We start from the raw sequence: 27,522 nt of genomic DNA, 5'->3' as shown, positions 1-27,522 counted from the left end.
ACTAGGATTCTGGATATATTATGGGCCAGCCAGATGCACACTCATGAGACTTAAATGGCAGAAGGGAAATGGAGGCTATGCTTATGCCATTTCTGCTGGTAAACGTGGTTGTGAAGATGTCTGGTTGTTCTACTGCAATATAGTCACTAGACTGTGGGTGCTGAGAGGCAGGATACTTGGCATCTATTTTGCTGGTATAAATCATAGCAGGTGGAGGGTACTTCTGGAGATAGCAGCTGTAGTGTTGGCTTTTCATCATGGCAGTAGAAGCAGCAGTTTCCTGATTGCAGAAGAATTAGCAACTCCCTTGGTGGCCTGGTTCTGTGGTATAGCTTTGGAAGTTGTTCTCAAAAGCTCAATTTAGAGTCAGTCCTCTTGATAATTCTGTAAGCCACTTTATGTCTGGCAATAAATCTTGTCCTGCCTAAACTAATCATGGTGAATTCTGTTCTCTGCAACTGAACCTTAACTAACACAGGAGGGAAGTCCTTAAGGGGTAACTGAGTTAAGTAGAAATAAAAAGATGTCATCATAATGATAGTAAGATCTTTAAGTAAGCCATTTTTCATGTTTATTATAACAGATTTATAACATTTATTTTTATAAAGACAAGTAAAGCCATCTCATAACATTTAATGTATAAGGTATAATGCACTGGTTCAGTGTGACACAACTATGTAAAATTTTAAATATTAAGAACAACCCATTTGCTTAACAAGGTAGCAACTACAAAACTATGTGTTCAGCTTATTTCTCCTTCAGACTCAGAAAATAAATGTCTCTTTAACTTGCATTTATAATCTTTCTGCAACTCAAAAATCTCTTTAGGTATTCAATTTTAATTAATCTAGGCTAAAATACAATACTAAGTAATCTTCAATATTTTGATTTTAAAGTCATATCAAACATTAACATATGATCTTAAGAAAGTATCATTTTTGTAAATACAATTGATAAATATTCAACAAAGTATGTGCAATAGTGCCTCTGTATATAAGCATAGAACCTTGGGTTTTTAGAGCTACTGTAGTGTAATTGAACAATCACTGCTTAATAGCTGATGTGTGATAGTTCACATATAAACTGCTCACTCTAAAATGTGTACATGTTTCAGGCAAACCATTTCTGAGAAAAGGCACAGATGCTTATTTACCAACTATCTCTTTAAGTGGTAATTTCCTTGAAAAGATGAGGTTGACAAAATAATTTTAAAGACACCACTAGTAAGTGTTTGGCCAAGCCCAATTTGTAAAATTTTCAAAAAGTCAACTTGAAAATTTTTGAATCTCTCTGAAAATCTCTCTTGAAAATATTCTTGAATATTCCGTGCTGATGAGGCCCTCTGTGTTAGGCCCTGTTCATGGTGGAATCTTGCCAAAGGCTCACTATACCAATTCTTTTCCAAAAACGGAGACTTCTTGGGTCATTCTAAAGGATGTCTGCCCTTTCACTGTTTCAAATCTGAAAAGACAAAAGGCTTTAAAACCAAAGTCTTTTTTTGAAGAAAGAAGTTCCAGTAGATGGCTTCTTCCCATAATTTCCTAAGTCAACTGATTAATAAATTGCTCTTGTCAGAAACAGCACAGAAGATTGGACGAGTGTGTGTGTGTTTTCTTTAAAGTGCTAACAAAGCCCATTATCTCTAAATGAACTTTCATCGTAATGACTGAAATATAAGCAGCATAAAGTATATAGAAATTAGACATCTAAATCAGATTGATCACAACTGTTTAGACAGATGCCGGAAACTCTATACATCATCTTAATGATCATTACACACAAGTACAGGCACAACTTGGATGTTGCAGGTTCAGTTCTGGATCACCTCAATAAAAGCGAGTACTGCAATACAGCGAGTCACATGAATTTTCTGGTTTCCCAGGGCATATAAAAATTACGTTTGACACTACAGTGTAGTGTATTAAGTGTGCAATACCATTATGTTTAACAAAACAATGCACATACCTTAATTAAAACTGCTGTATTGCTAAAAAGTGCTAAACATCACCTGAGCCCTCAGTGAGTCTAACAGTAACATCACAGATCGCTGATCACAGACCATCGTAACAAATATAATAATAATGAAAAAGTTTCCAACATTGCAAGAATTAACAAAATGTGACAGATGCAAAGTGAGCAAATGCTATTGGAAAATTGGCACTGATAGACTCGCTCAATGCAGGGTTGCCATGAGCCTTCAGTTTTCAATAAAACTAGTATCTGTGAAAAGCAATAAAGCAAGGTGCGATAAAACGATGTATGCCTGTATCCTTTATGAATTTGCCAGACTGATACAATCATTCAGTCTCTCTAATGTAACTTAAAATACGACTGGTGAGAATCCCAAATCTGAAACTAGAACCAAAGCAGTCACAAGTACTCTTAGACAAATGCCACAAACAGCAGTGCTCAGAATTTCAAGTAATTTTTCAGTCTAATGAGAGATCTTATACACAGTTAATTGTACTGTGCATTAACCCTTCTGAACTGGCTGGCTTTAGACAGCTCCAATCCAAATCCAATATTGTTCTTCCTTATATCAGCCCAGAGTTTTGAGTTCTTTATTTTCATCAGTAACAGAGCTAGAAGTGTGAGTCAGCAGCTTCTGAACTGCTCAGGTAGGGAGAATGTAGAAGTTACTTAAAAACCATTTATTATCAGAAGACTGAAAGAGATTAACTTTAAAAAGTTAATATTATTTCAGTTAGATAACTTGAAAATGAGATTCCCATATGGCAATCTTCTAGATAATTGATTAAGGCTATAGATCTAAGAGCCTGCTTTCTAAAGCATTCTAACAGAACTGGGGCAATTTGGAAAGCAGGATTTATCAATATGACAAGTCAGCATCACTAATACACAAACATAACACCACATTTTCAAAAATCATTAGTAATTCATATGTAAAAAGCAGCACAAACTAGTGATTTCCTTACTAAAAGTGGGGTGGTGGTGCCCTCTGGTGGCAATATTTAGCATACTCCCCGATATTGCTCATCTTGTGAAATATAAAAAGTATATTTGTATTAGAGAATATCAAAATTGAATATTACCACAAAGGAATGAATCATTGTGCTTCCAAGTATCTTTTTTTAAAAACTTCAGACACATTGGTAACAAGATAAATCCTTGATCTCTACTCCCAGGAATCAAGCTGACAGCTACAAGAACCTTGGTAAACTTGTCTATAATAGGCAATTCCTGTTAAGAGACTTACATCTTGGTTCTAGAACTTAGTTGAGAGGTTTTTGCATTTTCTAGTTTGGCTTTTACATCTATGGGTTTCTCAAAAAACTTTACCAATGCTGGTTCATTCAACAAAGATGCAAGAATCTGTTCAAATGCAAATGACCACTGAGGGTCTTCCCTGAGAGAGGAGGGCTCTTTCTCCAAGTGGCTCTCTGTTTGTCCCTCACTGGATCCTCTGGAAGCACCCACTGCACTAGAGAATCCTTTGGCTGATGACTGAGGGCTTTGTAGTTTCCTTCCCACTTCTTCCATCCTGAGCAAAAGGCTGGTTACAACAGCAATGGCCTGATACAATGACTCTTCGTCAGGGTCCTCATGAAATAAGTTATATAGAGTCTTTGAAAACTGGATAAATTGTGACTAGAAGACACAAGTTAGAAAAATCACACTTGATATTAGATTTAGCAAATATAAAGAGAACTTAGAAGTGAATAGTCTTCTATTAAGAATTTGTACCGTATAACTTTCACCACAGAAGTTATAAGAACTGATGATTAATCCCCAAATAAATCTTGGTTCTAGAAAGATGGGTATGAACCATGAAAGGAAATTCCACTAAGCCTTCTCATTTACTGCCTAATAATAGAAAATCATATACATATATTATATATATAATAATTCCTGGACAATATCTGCCAACATTCCTTCAATGTTAAGTGGTATTTCTGACTAGGCAAAGTCTCACATTTCCTTACATGGAAATCATTCATTCATTAACCAATCTTACTGAACAGATTGGGAATGAGTTCCCCTGATCTCCCCAAAAAGATAGAGTGGGCAGCACAATTAGGATGACTTAAATTTAAGGAAGAATGTTTGGGGACCTACCTAGTAGTACAAGGTAGCTCTAAGGAAGGAGCCCATTTGGCCATGTTTCTCTTTAAAGGCTAAGGTGAAGCCCAAGTAGAGAAATAAACTGGACTGTCTGCTAGTTGACCCTAGATATTTCTAGAAGCTATTTGTCAATTAAGAAAAACAATTATTCCAACACAAAAGTCCTATAAACCAATCATCCTACTGGAAAAGTTTATCTATAAATAAAAAGCAAATAAAAAGGTATAAAAATATATGGTACCAAACTTTTAAGTTTTATTTATCTTTCTTCCTAAGTCTGTAGTACTGTTTGTTTATTAGAAATTTAGAATAAATATATCATGTTGATTAATTTTTTAAAAAAGTACTTACTCAACTATCAAATTAGCCCATTGAGAAAAACTAAATTATTTCATATTTCTCATTTTGGTAAAGTTGTGGGAATCCTCAGTATCTACACCAAAAGATTTTAATTAAAAAAAATTTAATTTAAAAACCTGTTTTGAAACTCTAGATGCATTTGTGTTTAAAGAAGAAAATAATTTAAAAATTTACTCCCATTCTTTTATGCTCATATGAAACTTACAGAGAGAATACAAAAATTATTTATTTTTACAATAGCATGTTAGCTATTTTATTTTAGATCTGGATACACCCACATTCATTAAAAAAAATCTCACAAGAAAACCAGGATTTTTCTTTGAAAATACTATACCTGATTCATTCTTGGTAAATCCTTAATGTTGTCTTCTTTTTTTAAAAGCTCATCTTGCCACTGACTTAGATATGCTTGAATATCAACTTTTCCTTTTCCTGAATGAGGGGAATAAAACCATTTCATAATGAAAATTCAACTATATTTTCCTAATACCCGAAAAGAACAATTATGATTGAAAGATATTTCATTGAGATATAAAACTCTACTTTTGTTTTACTCCAGAATTTGATCTGACTAAACCTTTTATTTCACTCACTGTCTCTCAGAATACATACTCCACTTCCATTCAACCAAAACCTACTTTTGAAAGGTTGGGGACTAGGGAAGATGTGAGTAGAGAGGGAGAAGAATACATTTTAGATTAAACAGTACACCCTGGCTTGATGATGTAAAGCTCATGTAGACTTTCTCATGCATCCCACTAAGTTTAAAATAGGTTCTATATGATGTTCTTAATATGCAGATACCAAAGTGGTCTATGGTGGCTCTTTTTCAAAAATTCAAAACAGTACTTATTCATTCATTCCTTTGAATAGTTTAATTATAATGTTATTAATGTGACTTTATTACTAATAATTTAGATCTCTTGAAAAACTAGGATATACTGAACAACCTGGTGAAGCTGGCATATTCAGCAATTCCTTATTTTTAACTAAATATTACTCAAAAACACAGGAAGAATGATGGACTTTTGGAGAACAATCTGACAGCCTCTATCAAAATATTAAATGTGCACATTCTTTGTGACCCAGCATTCTCATACCTCTATTAATTTATCTTATCCTAAAGAAACAGGTGCAAAAGTATCCTAAAATGTAAGTATAAAAATGTTTGTTGGACCATAGATTGCAGTATAATTAATTGGAAACAACCTAAATGTTCATCAATATTGAGCTAGTTACTGAAATAATTGATGGTACATCCAAATAGTGGAATACTCTGTACCCATCAAAAAGACGGATCCAAATGTACTGACATGAAAAGATGTTCATGATATACCATAAAATCAAAAGAGCAAACTGCAGAAGAGTATTTATGAAATGTTTCTTTTTTTAAAAAAGAGAGATGTCTATTTATATTTGTTTATACATAGAAACAGGTCTAGAAAAATTATAGACCAAAATGTTTTCATGTTTACTTCAGGGTGAGGTTGGGGGGGCGGGTATGAGGATTTCAGTACATTTAAATTTCTTTTATAAAGATTATCTATTACTTATGTAATTAAAGTAAATATTTTCAGAATAATAAAATTAAATTAATATGGGTCATATATTATTATATTTTCTATAACTTCTAAGACTATCAAGAGAAGAAAGAATAAATTGTGAAACTAACACAAAGGAACTGAAAAAGCTCTCAGGACAAATCAATAGACTTTAAAGGAAATCCATGTTTCCCTTTTGTGTAGTTAACACTATTTACAAAAACAGTAACTTAAACTAAGTAACTCCTAGATCATATACCTTTTTCAGGGCTTTTTTTTACTGATTCTGCTTCCTTCTCCTTTGCAGGCTTGGAAACTAGAGGAAAAGAGGACAATCACATTTTGTAAAATATTTAACAAATACCTTTTGAAAATAAAATAATATTTTATATAAAGACTTATAAGCACGTGTTATTTTCTTCAATTCAGCAAACCAATTATAGCTTATCTGACCTCCTATCATTAGAAGACAAAGTATTAAGAACTTTTACAAGAACACTGAGGAAAAATCCGTATGAAAAAAATCTTAGAAGGAAATATATCAAATATTTATTGGTATACATTAATAAATAAATACAATTTATTTCTAGGTGGTATGTGGTATTTTCTTCCTTATGATTTTCTTCAAATTAAATTGTATTACTTCAGTGGGGAGGGTATAGTTCAAGTGGTAGAGCGCACGCTTAGCATGCATGAGGTCCTGGGTTCAATCCCTATTACCACCATTTAAAAAAAAGAATAAAAAAATTGTATTAATTCTATTACTAGGATAAAAACATACTGGAAGTCAAAAGCCTGAGCTACTAGTCCTGACTGTGGTAAAACCTCACTGAAAAATCTTGCACAAGTCATGTCTCCTTTCTGGGCCTCAAGTGCCCTCTACATAATTAAGGGACTTGACTAGATGATTGGTAAAGGTCTCTTTGAACTTAATGTTCAAACACTAACACAGAGTAATCATAAACATACATTAAAAAAGACATCCTTCTACAAGACATTCATATTTATGAAAAAGGAGCAAGAGACACAAAAATAAGCTTGTAATACTTCTCAATTATGTCTTGAGACAGACTCATCCCTGTCTCCCACACCTACAGTGATTTATATTAAGGATTCACTGTTTGAATAATAGCTATGACCTTCAATCATCAAAGATTCCATTGTCTTCATTGCATTTTAACAAAGAATGAAAAACAGTCTGATACATTTTAGAAATTTATGCTACAAAAGTAGAAATAAAATGCATTTTCTTTCTAATTCTCCAATAAGTAAGAAATTCCATAAATCACAACCCAAAATGTAGTTTAGTTAACCAGTCAAATATTCATGGCATACTTACCATGCATTTAGGGCTGGGCTAAGTGCTATGACAGCACAAAAGAAGTATAAGGTATAATTAACCCAAATTTTACTAGTGGTAGCTGGGTAAAGAATATTTAAGCCAGGAAGATCTCTGAGAGACTAGCCATCACAACAGATACATTTTAAACAGATATTTACCATGGAGCTGACTGAAATAAAGTAATTCTTCCTTGGAAAGTTCATCGCACTTTGAGGGGTCCTTAGACTTGACTTCAGTATAAGCTGAAAACAGATAACCCAAATCACATTTATAACAATAAGAGACAGAAACAAGCCCTATAATGGGTCGATTAAATCTGGGGGCAGAGAATTAAACAAAGGGTCCCTGTAAAAGAAAGACATATGTGAAGAAATGTGGAAGTGGTACAACTATACTGTATAGCAAATAACAAGGAGTATTTGAGCACTTTGAGTTCTATTATTTCTCCAAATTACTTGATTTTTAAATAGTTTTTCAAGAGCCATTACAAGTTGAAATAAAAAAAATCTGGCATTTGGAAATCTCTGAAAACGTGGCCTCAGTCATTTGAAAACATCTTTAGTAATAAAGAAAACATGAAGTTGACTGCTCTAACAGTGTTTTTCTATTTTTGATCCTTCTACGGAAAGTATATTCATTCCACGGCAATATCAGACATTCTAATGACAATTTGACTTGACAATGCAAAGTTCTTCATAATTAAATTTTTTGGTTTGTCCTTTGTTTTTAATGCTGTTTGTGATTTGAGTTTGTGAAGGGCTAAAGACGGCTTTTAGATTTTTGGTCTGGTAAAGAATAGTTCCCAGCTATCCTTGGAAGATTCTAAAAGAGAACCCACATGTAGTTTTATACAAATTATGAGGTGTTTTGTTGTTGTTGTTTTGGTGAATTACCCTATCTAAGCTAAAAGGTACTTTTGCAATGTTCCTTTAAAGCCTAAGACTGTTTTCCCAAAATATGGATTGGTCTGGGAAAGGCAGCCAAGGCAGCCTCTTAACGTCAGAGGGAAACAAAGTGGAAGGCTGTGGTAACATTAAAGCAGTATGGCAGTGTGATTGAAAAACGTTGATCGCCATATCAGTAAACAAAGATGTTGCAGTCATCAAGCCATCACACTGCAGCCGCCCTGACAGTAAGCCCTGAGGGAATACAGGATGGGAGGCACAGGATACTGGCCTTAGATAGCAAAGGAATGATTTCAACTAGCCTAGACTCTTGCATTTTCCCATACAGGGAAAAGCGCTAAGTCATTAACTTGAGATGTCCAGTTCTCTTTAATTACCAGTGATCTTTTGATGTTCTGACTACCTGGTCTTTGTGGCAAAAACTCCTATATATCCTGGCTCCTCCCCTACCTCTTCGGAGCAGTCTCTAAGAGTGATCTGAGAGGCCACCTCCCAGGCATGAAGTCCTCAGAAAGTCTGCTGAATAAAACACAACTCTCAACTTTTAAGTTGTGGATTTTGTTTTTTCAGTCGATAGTAGAATAGAAAGAAAGAAATCTGAGCGTGGAGTCAGACCTCAGTTTGAATCCCAGGTACACAATTTATTAGCTATGTAATCTTCAGCAATTAATTTAATCTTTCAGACTCTTAGTTTCTTTATTGTCAAAATTCAAAGAATAATACCACCTTTCAAGGGTATCATGAGAATGAAATAAAAGAATGCATGTAAAGCAAATGCCTCGACAGAGCAAGTGCTCAATAAATGTTAGCTTTTATTGTTTCCTTTTCCAAATTTTTAATATCCCTGCTGCCTGGTCTCATTTTTCTGAATAATTTGTAGCACTTCACAAGTTCGGCAGTTTGTCTAAAGTTAAATTCTACTCTCAAATGACAACAACAATAATAAAGATTCAACATTATACCAATATTCAAATAACAGATAGTTCTTATACACAAACTATTTATCATTAAATTGACTGACCACTAACAGGAAGGAAACTTGTTGAACCAATCTGTTGTACAGAATCTCTTCCACAGGTTTCAGCACAACTATTTATCAGCAAAAATATTGGTAATATGATTCATGGGCCAAAATGAAGCAATGATCTTATATCATTTGGAAAATTATGTTATTTGTTAAAATGGAATGATACCTGTAATTATACTGGTTAAAATGGAGTCAATTCCTGTACATGACAAACAACTGTTAAACTCTTACCTGGAGGAATATGCAGCTTAAAAAGCAACTTAAGCTTCTCAGTAAAACTTCCATTGTACATTATGTCTGTTCAATAAAATTAAATTGCAAATAATCACATATCCAAAGAACATTCAATCAATTCCAGCAACATAGATTAATTAAGATACAGACACTAGCCAGGAGTTAGAATTCAGTTACTTAAGCTAACAGTTGAACAACTACCCCTCAGCCAGATTCTTTCCTTGAAGTATGTAAGCAAAATACCCCTTATCAGAGGGAAAAAATTAAATGGTCTCCTGCTGAACTCTCCCACAACCTCAACCTAAAATTAATTTTTTTCTTTTGACTGAGGCCTTATGTTTCATTTGAAGAGAGAACTCCTCTTCAAGGGGCAATCCCTGATAAGAAAGCATGCTAGGGTGTCTGGAAAGGCAAAGGAATGATATAACTGGTGGACTATCTACAGGAACAGAATGTTCCTTGAGTATTTCTCTACCACTCTTCTAGGCCATGTGGTTGGATTTTTACTGAGCGGTAATGTGCGCAAGTGTGGGAAAATCAGGACATTCTCTTCCTTCATGTTAGCCACTAAACACCCAACAGCTTGCTTTTCTGGGTGGGTTGGGGCAAAATACCAATATGCTTAGATTTAGCAACAAACACACAAAATGGTCCAGTTATTGCTAAAGCTGGAGACAATGTAAATTAGGCTGATAAAATCTAAGTTGGCAGTAATAGGCAGCACTAAGTATTTCTAGAGGTATTCTTATTTTTTTACTTTAAAAAAGAAAATTGTCGGACATAATCCTACCAATTGCAGAGGAGAATTCTTTGAAGTTTATAAGGCAGTCAGAGTTTTCATCCAACAGTCTGAATGTCCATAAAGCTAGTGAGTCTCTGTTTGCAGAATGAGCCCAGGGACTCAACAAGTGATACAACACTCTGAACTGCTGGCAGTCAATCTGATACTGTTCCAAATATGGCAGACTGGGATCATGGTGCTTCAATACTGGAGAACTCAAACACCAATAATAAGAAAAAAACAACTGTTTCTATTTAAAAAAATGAAAAAAGGAAAGTCATTAAATCAGAAAAAGTAACTTCATAAGATTTTTTTTCTTTTAAACATGTCTATTAAAATAATTCTAAACAAAATAGTTGAGTGGCTGTGGTAAAGTTTTGCTAAGAGTATTATTTTTGATTTAAAGAAGGAAAATAGTACCTTAAAGATGACATAAAGTTCATCCAATTCATGAAGGCTCAATTTCACATCTTGTGAAACAACACGCAACTTTAAAAAGATTAAAAGCAATTTAGAATTTAACACTTTAGTATAGAAATTTTATACAAAAAAGGCAGAGTAGAGTAGGGATGGACTATTCAATAAATGGTATTCAAATAATGGGCTATGTCAGTTGGAAAAAAATATCATTAGAGTCCTATATCACACTATAAACAAAATAAATACTTTACATGTATTAAAGATCTAAATGTTAAAAAAAAAGCAATACCAGTACTATAAGCCAATATGAGAAAGTATGTTTATAAATTGTATAATTTTATATTGGGAAGGCTTTGCTAAGTTTGACATGAAACCCACACAACATGTAAGAAAAAAGAGATTTGACTACATAAAAATTTGAAACTTATATACTCTGAAATACACCATCAAAAAGATGAAAGAAACAATAAGACTGAGGGGAAATATTAGCCACAAATATAACTGACAAATAATTAATACCACTAATATACAAAGAGCTCCTAAAAATCAATAAGAAAAATACCTCATAGAAAAATGGGCAAATGCTAAAAATAAGCAACTAAGAAAAAAAATGAAAAAGGTTAATAAACATATGTGATCAATGAAATTAAAAGGTGAGATTTAAGTTTTTTTATCTATCGAATTGGCCCAAATTAAAAGATTTTTAATATGCGATGTTAGTGGGAGTACAGGGATAAGGGCATTCTTACACACTGTTGGTGGGATTATAATTTGATACAAATATTTTGGGTTTTTTCCATTTTATTTATTTAGTGTTTGTTTTTCTTTGGGGGGTAATTAGGTATTAATTTATTTTTTGGAGGTGCTTGGGATTGAGCCCAGGACTTTATACCATCCCCCAATACAAATCTTCTGAAGGATAATTTAGAAGAACCTACTAATTTTTAAATGGGCACACACTTTGAACCAGCTGCCATTTCCAGGGATCTGCCTTACAGAAATATTCTTACAAATGTGTAAGATTAGATATACAGTTGACCCTTGAACAACATGGGGGTTGAGGGGCACTGACCTTCAGCACAGTCAAAAATCTGCATATAACTTTACAGTTGGCCCTCCATATCCATGGTTCCACATCTACATATTCAACCAACCATGTATCTTGTAGTACTGTAATACATGTTTACTCAAGCAAATCCACATGTAGGTGAACCTGTGCAGTTCAAACCCATGTTGTTTAGATAAGGTATTACTTGTAAGAGTGCAAAAAGTGAAAGAGAGAGAGATACTAAATGCATATTAACAAGGAATAGTTAGGTATAAGACCTCCATACTGTGGTAGACTATTCAGTGCATTAAGAAAAGTGAGATATTCAATGATATGCAATGACCGTGAGATATTTCTGAGTGAAAAAACTTGCAGAACAAAGTAGTTGATATGATATTTTAAAAACTATATTGCCCCCCCACATACACATTTATGTCTATAGGTATTTAGAAAAAATATCTGGAAGGATACATGCAAAATCATTTTAATATTGGTTACTCCTGGGGTAGAAAACTTTTACTTTTTTACATTTCTATAATGTTTGAATTATTTACAATAAGCACGTATTACTTTGGTATCTTTTTTAAAGTTAATATATAAAAACGATAAACAAGGGAGCTCTATGGTAACTCTCTCACAGTAACATCACTGAATTATTTAATTGCCATCTAAACCTGGAATCTTCAGAAATGTTAATTTTCCCAGCTTTGTATCTCTGAGGACTTGATCTTTAAGCCAGTAGGTTTACAAAAACAATCCATGCTTACGATAAAAGCTCAAATAGTACAGAAGGATTTACACAGCAAAGTAAAACGATCCCTCTTCCAAACAGCAATCTATTAATCCCACTCACCAGAGGCAACCGATATAAACAGCTTGTTATGTAGCCATCCAAATATTTCAAAGGAGTACTTAAAACAACCTGTTTTATACCTTTTTCACTTTACCTTAGGGATCCAAGGATAATAATACATAGCAGCAGCACAGACTACTATGTAGGTCAGCTGTTCTTATTGATGAAGCACATCACAAATAGGTTACGCTTAAATGCCTACATCACAGCATTCAGTATTAAAGGTCAAATAACACAAAACATGTTGGAGAAACCAATAAATTCAGCCAGAAGAAAATTACTTATTTTCTCTCAAAAAATTTACAGTAAGCTAAGGTGTGGCAAGAATCTAGCTCAAATGTGTAGTCATTTTATTTTCTTCACATGGAATGATAATTTTTTAAAGGAACTTGAGGGGGAAATTACTCCAATTGGTTGTCCCCCACTGGGTGGATACTCACCACATTCTGCTTTGTTGTTTCCTCCAGGGTCTGTATCACATACAATCTATTTCGACACCGCATACTATGTATATCTTCGCAGCGCATATTCCCATATTTCTGCAAGAAATACGATTTCAGTGGATACTCATTCATAATAAATATCCACTTCTCTTACAATTGAATTTCATCAGATTCAATTCTCAGAGGCCTCAGTTCTATTTCTAGCTATTTTCCTAACTTGTTCAGTGATTATGCAAAGTTTCACCTCCCACGTTTCAGTTTTTCTGTATATTCACAGGAGAGGATTCCATCTACTATGGGTCTAGACTAAGTACAAGAACATTGGTAAAATTCTTATTCTCTAAGAAGAGAATGTTTTTCAGCTTTTTATATAATGACAGATACCCATGTGAATATAGTTTCATTTAATGAAAAACAAACTGAAGCAGAGGAGGTTATATAACTTCGGAACAGTTTCACAGAACTCATTTTTTAAATTTTTTATTTTTATTGAAGTATAGTCAGTTTACAATGTTGTTTCAATTTCTGGTGTACAACATTAATGTTTCAGTTATATATATATATTATTAATTTTCATATTGTTTTTTATTATAGGTTACTCCAAGATACTGAATACAGTTCCCAGTGCTATACAGTAGGACCTTGTTGTCTATTTTATATATAGTAGTTAGTATCTTTCGAATTCTTAATTTATCCCTTCCCACTCCCTTCCCCCTCTGGTAACCTTAAGTTTGTTTTCTATGTCTATGAGTCTGTTTCTGTTTGTTTTATAAATAAGTTCATTTGTGTCTTTTTTTTTAGATTCCACATGTAAGCGATATCATACAGCATTTTTCTTTCTCTTCACAGAACTCATTTTTAAAGTGAAGTCGGATTTTAAATGACCGTATCTTTACTTGTATCATCTTACTCTTAACATACCACTAGAAATATAACTATAGTATCATATGCTATATATTTATGGTATAAAAAAACTTACCTCATTTGACTCTCTAATCAAATCTGTAATATCCACTCTAATATGACTGCTTTTTTCATCACTTACATTTGAACCCTGTTGCACACTTGAAGGCAATGGGCTATCCTTATTAGTGACATTGTCAAAGAACCTATCCAAAAGTGATAGTAATACAAGAATTAGTAGAAGTAAAATGTAGGGAAAATGACAACTAATTTCTCCCTAGTTAGAGATTAATTTCAACTGAGAGGACAAGGGACGGTCTTATGAGGAAGTAGAATTTGAAGATGGTGAGGAATTAGGAAGACATGGGAGCGGGGAATGGGACAATGATGAAATGATTTCAGAGGTGGGAGGAGAGCACAGGGGAAGCAGATAGGCTCAGAGAGTACTCAGCAAACACCACATAGCCCAGTAAGGATGGAATATAGGGTATATAGGGGCATGTAAGGAGAAATAATTTAAGAAAGATATATTGAAGCCTTAACATAGAGAATTCTAAATGCCAGTGTCAGGTGTCTGTATTTTATTCTGTACATAAATGGGATTTACTGCACCATTACAGCAGCTACCCAAATATTCATTCATTTAACATATACATAACATAGTGTGTGTGTGCGCGCGTTTCAATACAAAATAGCATCCACAGAAAAGGCACTAGGAAAGCTCAGCCTACCTGACTGAAACCAGCTGGAAACCAGAACAATTTCCCCCACTGGATATTTAATATTATCAACCACCTTTCCCTCCTCAAATTGTTCTTATACACTTTATAGCTCAAATTGGGACTATGAAAGTCCCAGCATATTGAATCAACAATACTAGTGTGAATGTGTACATAACCTACTGGTTTACTTCAAAGTAACTGACTTTGATTATATTCTCCTTGGAAACAGAAGAGCAGACTTTAGGCCTAGCTTTTCATTCAACTAACTTTGTGACTTTGAGCAAACTGTTTAAAGTTTCTAGGGCTCAGTTTCCTCACGTATAAAACAAGGAAATTGAACAACATAATCTCTAAGGGGCTCTCCAGATTTATATGTTATAGTTCTCACAGTACCTGTTTAAAGCTGTCACAGCTTCAGCATCATCTTTACATGCCAGCAGTTTGTCTAAATTATAGTCAAGTATTGCCAGTCCCAGTTGTAAAATGGCCTTTATTCCATCATAGAAGAAACAGTCCACCACATTCACTGCACTTTCAATAGGTAGCACACTAATAAAAAGTGTGAGGAACCATGAGAGAGAAACTGAGGAAAAGAATGTCATATCGGTCATGTGTTCGGTCAGCTGGGGGAGATGATCTCTGATAAGTTCTTCAAAGACTGCCTGATCCACCAAGGCACCTGGAGAACACATGAAGAAATTAAAAAATGAACACCTTTTAAAAGGACTTGTTTCTGATATCTTCCCACTTCTATTAGTATGCTGATATATCTCATTTCTCTTCCTTAAATTATGAACTTCTTCAGTGCCTTTTCTATATTTCACACATTTTTTTTTATCTGCTGGCAGTATCATGCATCAAGAGGTACTTGAGAAACTCAATTCATATTCATTTAAATAGTTATTTATGGGATCTTTATTATGTGCAGAAACCTGTAATAGGTGCTGTAAGAGATAGCAACAATTAATGAAATGATCTCATCTTCAAAGAGTTTAATATCTAATAGAACTTAAGGTAAATACACAAATAACTAACACAAGACAATCCAATCAATGACCTAGCCATGATACTGAAGGCTTATGAGGGTGCAAAGGAGAGACCACCTATAGTTTTAAGGTAGGGGCTCACAGCTCTATAAATATTTGATAACTGAAGAAAATATTATATAATTACAAACTGAGAACCTAATCCTTCTTTCAAACCTTGTATATATCTATACAATTCATATAAATGTGGAGATTTTAAGATGATTAAAATCTATCTCTCATATTAAAAAAATTTCAGTAGCTCCAGATGCTTCAGATCACCACTGTTTCAGCAATACAGAGATAGTAAACTTAAAATTTGTATTTTTATAAAGAAACAGACTAGGTATTTTATTTTTAAAACAAAACCTATTAAACAATTTTTCCAGTCATATATTCAGTACGAAAAGCTCTTCTCTTGAACATGTCAGTAAACATGACACTTTGATATTGTTTGCATTTTGTATACTTCAAAACTTAATTGATCAGTTCTTCCACTTGACAGATAATTGTATAGACAAGAGGTCTACAAATTGTTTAGAAAAGAAGTAAGTGTTCGTATAGGTATATGTGTATGTGAGTTTTTTTTACCAATGATTCGACGATTAAAATAATCAGGTAACATTCGTTCACATACAGCAACCAGAAGCCAGAAAGCTTCTTCCTCTTTTGCATACAGAAGCAACACTGAAGTCAAAATGTTCATTGCCTAAAATTCATAGAAAAATAAAAATAATAAATATTGCTCAGGTAACAATTACATTTCTTCTTCAAACACAGTAGTTTTCAACAATAACAACTATGAGACTAATCATAACGAAACATGAGAACTCTGAGCCAGTCCAAAGCAAAACAAGGTGAAGTCAGACTAATATCTGCTAATCAGTAATTATACATATGTATATATATATTTTATACAATTCAAGGAAAATGAAGCAGTAATATCATGAACACAGAACACAATAATTAAACCTTTCTAATTTAGACTAATTTCAACAAGTAGAAAATATTAATTACTGCAAATCTTGAAAAAACCGTACATACTTTCCAAGACATATTAAAATCGGAGAAACAGACTTCATCTGTATTTTCAACTACCTACAGGAGAATATTCCTTAGATGTCAATCACCCTCAGTTGTGTCCAAATCTAAACATCTTCTTTCCTCTATTAAATAGGATTCTCTTCTTTGATATCTTAATTTTGATCATGCTAGAAACCTTTTATCTTCCAGATACAATCTGTCTTCATATCCTAGAGTTTCTTCTTAGAAAATGTCTTTTAGATTTGCTTTATCCTTTCCACCCCCACTACCATCTTGACTTTCTCCTTCTTCTAATCTATCTTCCATACAAATGTCAGATCATTACTTTTAGACAACATTTGGCCATAGCCTTTATTATAAAGGTAATAAAACCTTTAATGTATAGAGCCTGGAAAGAATGGAAAGGTATGAAGAAAATTAAATCTCCTGTACCCTACCTACCTAGAGATCACCAGCGTTAACAAGTTGATGTATTTTTTGTATGCTTTTATTTCTTTCCCTTTTCTCCTAAAATTTAGACCAAACTGTATATTAAAGTTTGATTTTTTTCACTGAACATTATGTTATACATTTTCAATGCCATTAAATAATTCTTCTAAAACAGTAGTTTTAATGACTGTAAAATAATCTAATAAGTTGAATATACTATAAATTATTTAATCATTCTACTATTATTAGACATTTAGGTTGATTTCAACTTTACACTATTATATATAACACTGAAATGAATATTTTTGTATATAAATCTTCATTTAAGTGTTTTACTATTTTCTCAGGAAAGATACATAGAAATGAAGTTATTTGGTCAAAGAAGATTATTTTTAAATGACTTGATATTATTGCCGAACTATATTCCAGAAAGATTGTACTGATTTATAGTTTGAATTACAGTGTTTGAATGCTTATTTCACTGCTCCTTTGTAATAATCATAATTGGCTTTGCTGATTTGATAGCGAAAATGGTATCTCATGGTTTGAATTTGAACTTCTTTGAGGTTGAACTTTGTTTCTTAGACTTTGTTATTAATCTATATTTTTTTGTTCTGTGACTAATCTTTTCATGCCCATTGTTCATTTTTATAATTCAATACTTTTCTTATAGATTTGTATATAAATTATGTCAATTCACTGCCATATCTGGCACAATATTTGACCTCAAGCTCAATTTTTACTCCATCACTTTCCTGTTCAAGAAGCCATAATGAAAAAATGTTAAAAAAAAAAAAAAAAAGAAGCCATAATGGGAGAAACATCAGTGAAAAATGGCAGAGTAAGGCCCTCCAAAAATGCTCTCCTCTAGAAAAGCAATAAGACTAGCAAAAATTGTCAAAATCATTTTTTCAGAACTCTGAAAATTCACCAAAAGCTTATAGTAATTCAGGAAGCATTTATTTAATAAAATGGCTGACTCTCAGTAAAAATAGTGAGCTCTATGGTATTTTTAATTGCCCTAGTCTCATCCCTCCTCCTCAGCTTCACAGTAACCTTAAAAACCAACACTCAGCAATCATGGTGAAAATCAGCACCTAGAAGCCACGAGAGGGAACAGAATGGGGCTAGAGCTTCTTCAAAGCCCCATTCCCAGAGAACTGTCATTATTTGACCTGTCTGGTGGTTCCCTGGAAGAACACACTCATTGTCTGTCTTTATCTGACCTGACACAGAGCTCACCCAGGGCAAACAGCCTTTCCCTTAGAATGTTCCTTCAAAAAATCAGAAGCAGTTGCTGAACATGTGGCTGCCTGAGGCAGTGGATAACAGTTGGGCCAAATAGTAGGTCATTAAAAGTTAAAATGAAAAGCTGGGAGATGAGATATTCTTGGGGGGCTGTGGAACAACGCTCTTAACATATGCCTGGGAATCTAGAAGGCCAATTGCATTGATATGGCTTTATGCCTGCCCAGAGCTGTGTGTATGCTCAGGAAAGAACAGAAAAGGACCTAAGCTCTTACCTCTGGCTAATCTTGAGGCTCTGCACAAACAGGAAGTGATAGAGAACAGAAAAAAAGCAGAGAAATATCAACAAAGCCCAAAGTTGGTTCTTTGAAAATATTAAAAAACTAGAAATTCCTTTTGGTAGCCTAACCAAAATGATAAAAAACAGAAAGAGAGAAAGGCAGGGGGAGGTGGGGGGGGGATTCAAATTAAAATCAGGAAATAGAGAACATTACTACCAACCTTAACAGAAATAAAAAGGATTATAAGGGAACACGAAGAACAACTGTATGCTAACAAATTAGACGACCTAGATTAAATGGACAATTTCTTAGAAAAACTACCAAGAGCAACTCAAGAAAAAATAGAAAAATCTGAACAGACTTGTAGCAAGTAAAGAAACTGAATGAGAAAATTTCCCACAAAGAAAATTCTAGGAACAGATAGCTTCACTGGCAAATTCTACCACACATTTAAAGAATTAACACCAATCCTTCATTAACTCTTCAAAAAATGTGAGCAGAAGAAACACTACCCAGCTCAATCTTTGAGACCCTGATACCAAAACCAAACAAAGATATCATAATAAAAATATGTATCAATATATTTTATAAATATAAATGCAAAAATCTTCAACAAAATACTAGCAAACTGAACAGTAACATATAAAAAGGATTCCACACTGTGACCCAGTGAGATTTATCCTGGAAACACAAGAGTGGTAAAACTTATGAAAAGTAATCAAAGTAATACACGATATAAAAAATACAGAAACCTCAGTTAAATAGTTGGGTGACCAGAAGGAAGAGCTCTCATGCCCTGCCACTACGGCAGAGCCCAACAGGGAGGAGAAAGACTCCTCGTCTTTCCTGGCAAGGACTCAGCCAAGGAAAAGCCATGGATATTATTATAGCCCTTCCAACTTCCTTATCCCTCTATAAAAGCATTTTCCTCCCCTTGCCGTTGGGGAACTTGCCCATGGCTTGCCATGGTTGTAGACTCCAAATTGCAAATCTCTGTTTATCCCAAATAAACCCATCTTTGCTGAAGAAATATCTGGCAGTCTATTTGTTTCAGGTCAACAATAATATTACTAGAATAAAAGGGAAAAATCATACGATTATCTCAATAGACAAGAAAAATTACTTAACAAAATCTGCCACCCTTTCATGATAAAAACACCCAACAATCTAGGAATATAAGAGAACTTCCTCAACATAAGGAGAATCTACAAAACTCCCACAGCTAACATCATACTTAATGATGAAAGACTGATTACTTCCCCCTAAGATAAATAACAAGACAGGAATATGCAGTCTTACCAACTCTCTTCAACACTGTACTCAAAGTTCTAGCCAGCTCAATTAGGCAAGAAAAAGACGGGGGAAAAAAGCATCTGGATTGGAATGGAAGAAGTAAAAATATCACTATTCAGATTCCAGTCTTGTATGTAGAAAATCCTAAGGAATCCACAAAAAAAATCTACTAGAACAAACAAGCTCAGCAAGGTTGCAAGATACAAGACCTCTCTCTCTCTCTCTCTCTCTCTCTCTCTCTCTATATATATATATATATATATATAGATAGATCTTTATATTTATATATATGGCAATTGTATTTCTATATACTAGCAATGAATAATCCAAAAATAAAAGCAAGAGAACAATTCCATTTACCATAATGCCAAAAAGGGTAAAATACTTAGAAATAAAATTAACAAAGGAAGTATAAAGCTTGCACATAGGAAACTACAAAACAACCTTGAATGGAATTTTAAAAGAATTAAATAAATGGAAAAGAAAAATGACCTGTGTTCATGGACTAGAAGACTTAATATTGCTAATACATAGTATTCCCCAAGTTGATCTACAGATTCAATGCAATGACTATCAAAATTCCAGCTGGCCTTTTCTTTCTGATTCAGAAAAAGACAAGCAGATCCTAAAATTAATATGGAATTGCAAGAGACCCAAAAGAGCCAAAACAATTTTGGAAAAACATAAAGTTAAAGGACTCACATTTCCCAATTTCAAAACTTACTACACAACTGTAGTAAAAAAACACAGTATGATACTGGCATAAGAACAGAAATGTAAAGTAATAGAATAGAATTATGAGTCGAGAAATAAACCTTAACATTTATAGCCAATTGATTTTAAGCAAGGGTGCCAAGACAATTCAATGAGTGAAAGATTAGCTTTTTTCAACTAATGACACTGGGACTACTGGCTATCCACAAGTAAAATGAAGCTGGACCCTTTCCATACACCACACACAAAAATTAACACAAAATGGCTGAGATCTAAAATTAAACATGAAAACAATAAAACTCTTAGAAGAAAACATAGAAGTAAATATTTTTGTCCTTGGATTAGGCAATGGCTTCTTAGATATGACATCAAAAGCACACAACAAAAGAAAAAGAGATAAAAATAAAAATTAAAACTTTCCTGCTTCAAAGAACACCATCGAAAAAGTGAAAAAGACAATCCACAGGAGAAAAATTTTGCAAATATTATATCTAATAAAGGACTGGAATTCAGAATATATAAAGAACCATTACAACTCAGCAATATCCCAACTTTAAAAATTGGCAAAGAATTTGAATGGACATTTCTCCTAAGAAGATATATACAAATGGCCAACAAGCACATTAGGGAAATGTGAATCAAAACCACAATAAGATACTACTTCACATTTACTAGGATAGCTATAATAAAAAAGAGAGACAATAAGTGTTATTGAGGATGTGCAGAAATTGGAACCCTTATACATTGCTAGTGGGAATGTAAAATGGTACAGTTTCTTTGAAAAATAGCTTGGCAGTGCCCCAAAATGTTAAACATAAAGTTACCATATAATTCAGCAATTCTACTTCTAGTTAAATACCCAAAAGAATCAAAAACCACATCCACACAAAAAGCTGTATGTGAATATCCATGGCAACATTATTCATAATAGCAAAAATATGGAAACAACCCCAAATGCCCATCAACTGCTGAAAAAACAAAATGTTGTGTATGTATACAATGGAATATTATTCAGCCATAACAAGGAATTAAGTGCTAATACATGCTACAGCATGGATGAACCCTGAAAACAATATGCTAAATGAAATAAGGCAGACACAAAAGACCACATACTGTATCATTCCATTTAGATAAAAGATCCATAAGAGGCAAATCCATAGAGACAGAAAAGTAGATTAGTGATTGCCTAGTGTTGGAGGTAGGGAGAAAAATGGAGTAACTGCTAATGGATATGGGGCTTCTTTTTGGGGTGATGAAAGTGTTCTGGAATTGGATAGCAATGATGGTTGCATGACTTTGTGAATATACCAAAAAAAATAATGGGTGAATTTCTCTAGATAGATGAAAAGAAAAAGGAATCAAAAAAGAAAAGAAAGGGAGAAAAGAAGGAAGAAAACAGATCAGAGAGATGGAAGGCAGGGAGGGAGGGTGGGGAGAAGGAAAGATAAATAAAGCAAGACAGTCAGCCAGCCAAAATGAGTCAGTATGGCTCACATGGGTTTCTGATCCAAAGCAATAAACCCTGTTTACCATATTAAATTCAAATTTTTTACTTTACTTCTTGATTCCAGCATGAACCTAGCCAGTCTGATCTCCAATGCAGGCTTACTCTCATCCGAATGGTATTACTCATAGTGTTACCTGACTCAGAATAACTTTCCTCTGGCCCTCCACGTCTTCAACTTTGCTCTTATCTTTTAGAAGTCACAACCAAGTATTGCCTACTTTGAAGCTGCCTCTATACTACTTATAGATAACATCACAGTCTCTGTGAATGTAAGCTCTTTGAGAAAAGCAGCATTATGCTTCTTTTTTAATCTTTCAGAGATCCTAAAACATGGGAAATACTTGTCATTTAGATGATCCATTCACTTAAATTGCTTTTCATTAAAATACCTGTCTATCTGATAAGTTTCCATGGATACACAGGATTGATCTGTAATCATTCTGAGTGCTCAACCTCATTATAAATGAATGTGTGGCTGAGAGTGCTAGCTATCCACTATAATCCAATCTCCTCTTCTTCCATAGTATCTAAATGTATGTGGGCTCAGCCACACTGCATTCTGCAGAATTTTTTTGTGAATAGGTGTGACTATGAGAGCAAGATCCTCCAATAAAATGTGGGTGAAGTGATGTATGCAGTTTCCAGGCCTAGCCAATAAAATCTCCCACAATTGTTTCTCCACGCTCTCTCCCCCTTTCTGTGAGTAGTAATGGCAATGAAAGAGCACCTTGGAAGCCACATTTTGAAGATGACAGAGTCTGCTGTTAGCCTAAATCCTTGAAAAATCAATCATATGGAGGAGAGCTACCTACTGACTTGAATACTTGCTCTCCTTGGTTTATTCCTTTAAGTAAACTTCTACTGTGTTTGAGCTATTATCTGTTTGACATTATCTGTGTAAGCAGTCTAGCACACCCTAACCAATATAGTGAGCTCCTAAAGGAATTTTTTTCAATGATCCCTCCACTGCCTACAATATAAAATTGAAACTCCTGACCTATCCCAATCTACCTCATTTTTTTCCTCCAATTATTTCATTTAATTCCCTCTGCATTTCTACTAAACAGAATATGGCCTTATATGTATTCCACATTTACCTCTGTGTTTGGTTACACTGATCCCTCCACCAAGAATGTTCTTTCATTCCATATCCATACACCCAAAACTCCCCAATTTCAAGACCTATAAATGCCACCTTTTCAAAGAAGGCTTCTTTGTTCCTGCCAATGAAAACAACTTACCCCTATTATAAACCCCGACTTCATATATTTCTGATAATTTACCTCATTTGTGTTTCATTTGTCAATGAATATGTTTTAATACCTACCAATCCATATACTTTTTTTTTTCCAATCCGTACACTTCTAAGGGAAGGATCCTTATCTGATTCATCTTTATATCGCCTTTGTGGAGCTGTCTGGTGCTCTCTGAAGTCTCTTTGAAGCCTCTCTAAAGCCATAAAACCCCCATTCCTGGGCCCTCCATGTGCCTGGAGCTGACTGGCACCCTTCACCTCCAACTCCCCACTTCAGGATAAAAACATCTTCCTGGATGTGTGTTTATCATAACAAAACTAACCGCCCCCAGGAAATGACTAATCACAATACCCTAGGCAGACAGGCATCACTGCATATCTCGTACTTATCAGAGTCATAAATCCCATTACTCAGAGTAGCCCCTGACAAGTCTTACCTCACTTACAGCCAATCACAAATCTGTTGCCCTATCCCTTTGTGTTCACAGCCCCTTCCTCAATAAAAGACCCTGCATGTTCACCCTTGGTACTCACACAGGCACCCCTCCTCTGTGTGGCCTGCTGTTGCCTGTAGCAGCATATCTATTAAACTTTTGTTTTTTAAGCTGTCCTTTGTCTCTGGTAAATTCTTTTATTACCGGCAACACCAGCCCAGCCTGCTGTGTCCCCAGCAGTCTTGAGCACCAGCAGAGTATCTTTTCCAGAGCAGAAATTCAATAAACATTTGTTAAATGTAAAACAAAAATAATGAAATATCAATTCTAAGTATTCCCACTACCATTCTACTTAGATTAATAATAGCCACTATAATCTCAGTCCAACCTCTGTCCTTATTAATAGAGTTGGATTTGATGTGATTTTATCATTTGGAACATGTAAACAGTTGAGCTAATAATGAAATCATACCTGGCAGTATCCAATTTTGGGATTCCTGAATGCATAAGCAGTGAGTACCCGCCTCAGCGCAGATATGCCAGTGTCACTCTGAAAGGCTGGATGCTCAGGCAGGGAGCGACGCAAATCACGCTCAATTTCTTCAGTAGCCAAGTTGCAGGTCCCTAAGGACTGTTCGACCACTTCAGCATAATAGCCAGGATTAGCAGCCATGTCATTAACAGCACCTGTAAACATGATTACATTAACATTCAAAAGAGGGCTATAATAAGGCTACTACTTGCATACATACATGAAGAATTGAATTACCCTTAAACTTAGCTTTATGCTCACATGGTAACAGAGTATAAACAAGAGAAAAGGAAAAGCTTGACACCAGAATTTATAATATCATGACATCAATCTCATCCAAAAGAATAACATTTTCATAAACTGTCTTTTCCCCTTAACTTTCCTCTGACACTAAGAAATTCCCACCCTATCCCCTGCAATTACCCATATATTGTCTAATAAACTATACTGCTCACACAATGGATGTGTGGATATATAAGTAAGTACATGTAACTACCTTACTCTCTTTGACTAGTCTGAACTCATGAAGAGTAAGACTTTGTCCTAGCCATCTTTGTAATTATTTTTATTTAGCTTGGTGTATAACTCCTAGAACGGGCATAGGTAAAGTCTGCTAAATGAATAAAGTGAATAAATGTAATACCTGAAAAAAGCATCCAGAGCTCTCCTCTTAAGGTCTCTGGAATCCCTCTTACAACAAGATCTCGAGTCTTTTTGGTCCGAAACATGCTAACACCACGCCCGCATTCTGCAAATAGGATGTTCCACGACTGTTCCTTCATCTTTTCTTTCAACTGTAACAAAACAATCAAAGCAACTAAACACAGTGAAAAAACTTAGTTTGAAGTTTCAAATAACTCAATAACTCTCTTCCCCATGAAACAATTCCCAAGGAAATGAAGAACATAGAAAGTCAAAATCAGTCTTCACAGACAGGCCAAATACTGGACCACTGTCATCACTAAAATCTTTTAAATCCATATGAGTATAACAGCGTTAATTTACTATTTTAGTTCTTAGCTAAATGCATATTTAAAAAGCATTACACTTAAGAGGTAAAGTTTTGAATCATCAATCTCATCAAATCACCCCAATAAGGAATGATTATTAGAAATTTATGCAACTAAAACCTAAGGTTCAACTTCCATCTTTTATCTTAATTCTTGGTAACAGCCCTATTGTGTAATGGAATGAAACAGTACTATCTGCTAGAAAATCGATTTTCAAGCTCCCAAAAGAGCTTTCAGTTGTGATACCTTCTAGTCTGATTTAAGATTTTTATTTTTGATCAACTGTTTCAGTCTATAGATTTAAATATTTTGTTCTCCTACCATTTTGGAATTAAGAGTCTCCAAATTTTGAGGATGAAACACTGTCATTAAGGCTTCTGTGTTCACAGTTTTACTGCATTCTCTCTGACATGTCAAAGACTGTACCTCAGTATTATCAGATGGGTCTACAGAATCAGAACTAATAGGAACCTGAAAAAGAAACAATATAATTGTCCTAAATGTATGCATAAAGGTTTCTGCAAGAAGAAAAAGCGATCATGTTTAACCCGTTATTTATAAACAACAATCTATATACATAACACATATTAAAGCAATGTTTCAGAAGAACATTGTTTTTCTAACAAAATTAGAGATGTCAACAAACCAATGTCTAGAACGTCAAACTCATGATCTTAGTGGACCAACTCCCCTACACAGGCAACAAAATACTGGCAAAACATTAAAAAAAAAAAAAAAAAAGAACAGTTCAGAATTTTGTAAATTAACCAAAGGCACAGAAAGAACTGAAAAGCATCAATTCAAAATGAACCTCAGTAAGAACACCAGAGTCTGGAAAGTTTAAACCTGAGGCTGTTCCCATTCCCAAGCTCAGAGGTACGGTATCCATGAAAGCCAGCATTATCACAGCCAATGGATCTTTTGGAGCTTTATTAAAAGCCCCATCCCCAGAACACTATTTTCACCAAACCAGCAGCTCCCTGGAAAATCTCCATTCCCAGAGTGTTGTTATAATTTGATTTGATTCAGAGCTCAGCTCTGTGTAAAGGGCCCCATCCCCAGGGCATTCCAGAAAACCATAGCAATCTGCTAATAACATTACAGCTGCTTAAGAGCTGTGATTTCAATTTGAGGCAAACAAGAGACTGACTAAAAATTTAAAAGGAAGATCTTGAGAATCAGATGACCATAGGGGAACTTTGAAAGGTTCCAACATTATCTTGGGTATCTAGAAGTGTGCATGCATATACAGGACTGTGAACCTGGCCCAAGAAAGAAATGAGACAGGAGAAGGCCCCAGTCAGTCAACTCTGGCTGATTTTGGAAATAAGAAATGAAAGCTAAGGCTGATTTATAAACTGCCTAAAGTTTGAAGTATATCTTCACACAAAGATCCCCTGAGCAAAAGGTGGAAAACTTAAATGGTTCAAGGCATTTAAACACTTCTGACCCATCATGGCCTGACCACTAATTGTTTATACTGATTCAGGGGGTGATATGAGAAGACAGGCTTAAAAATAAAAATGAGAACTTAAAAATAAACCAACAAAAAATGTCCCTGAAGAGGCTTGCTTCTTGGATTTTGGCAACTAAGAGTGGAAAGCAGCTATTATAAATATATTCAAAGAACTAAACGGGACTGTTTAAAAAAATAAAGAAACCAGTTAAAAAATGGGCAAAAGATCACCACAGAAAGATGGCAAATAATCACATGAACGATGCTTAACATCATACGTCATTAGGGAATTGCAAATTTAAACAATGGGAGACCACTGCACACCTATTAAAATGGCTAAAATCCAAAACACTGATAGCACCAAGTGCTACTGAGGATGTGGAACAAGAACTCTCTTTTCTTGCTGGTGGCAATGCAAAGCAGTACGGCTACTTTAAGAGATAGTGTGACAGTTTTTTAAAAAGCTAAACATAGTCTTACCACATGATTCAAAAATTGTGCTCTCAAGTATTTACTCAAATGAGTTGAAAACTTATGTCCACACAAAAACCTGCACATGAATGTTTATGGCAGCTTTATTCATAACGGCCAAAAGTTGGAAGCAACTATACTGTCCTTCAATAGGTGAATGG

The 27,522-nt window shown here is 34.4% G+C and overlaps 1 protein-coding gene across 2 annotated transcripts in view; it reads right to left on the bottom strand.

Moving 5' to 3' along the window:
- Window positions 1-563: 563 nt before the first annotated feature.
- TBC1D8B (TBC1 domain family member 8B) overlaps window positions 564-27,522 on the bottom strand; it is a 54,569-nt gene continuing 27,610 nt past the window's right edge. Inside the window, exons 8-21 of one of the 2 annotated variants that reach the window (XM_010987748.3) lie at window positions 25,756-25,905; window positions 25,068-25,218; window positions 24,365-24,579; window positions 16,279-16,396; window positions 15,056-15,341; window positions 14,017-14,146; window positions 13,035-13,133; window positions 10,694-10,762; window positions 10,283-10,523; window positions 9,490-9,555; window positions 7,485-7,568; window positions 6,244-6,300; window positions 4,778-4,875; window positions 564-3,609 (exon numbers count right to left, since the gene is read on the bottom strand). In XM_010987748.3, coding sequence (XP_010986050.1) covers window positions 3,214-3,609; window positions 4,778-4,875; window positions 6,244-6,300; window positions 7,485-7,568; window positions 9,490-9,555; window positions 10,283-10,523; window positions 10,694-10,762; window positions 13,035-13,133; window positions 14,017-14,146; window positions 15,056-15,341; window positions 16,279-16,396; window positions 24,365-24,579; window positions 25,068-25,218; window positions 25,756-25,905 — 2,160 coding nt within the window. In that variant the 3' untranslated portion in view covers window positions 564-3,213. Of the gene's footprint in view, window positions 3,610-4,777; window positions 4,876-6,243; window positions 6,301-7,484; window positions 7,569-9,489; window positions 9,556-10,282; window positions 10,524-10,693; window positions 10,763-13,034; window positions 13,134-14,016; window positions 14,147-15,055; window positions 15,342-16,278; window positions 16,397-24,364; window positions 24,580-25,067; window positions 25,219-25,755; window positions 25,906-27,522 lie in introns of those variants that run through there. The other variant, XM_064482890.1, reaches the window with a different exon arrangement.

The sequence above is a fragment of the Camelus dromedarius genome, chromosome X, assembly GCF_036321535.1.
Source record: "Camelus dromedarius isolate mCamDro1 chromosome X, mCamDro1.pat, whole genome shotgun sequence".
NCBI lineage: Eukaryota > Metazoa > Chordata > Mammalia > Artiodactyla > Camelidae > Camelus > Camelus dromedarius.
This window is presented reverse-complemented; position numbering and strand designations above follow the sequence as displayed.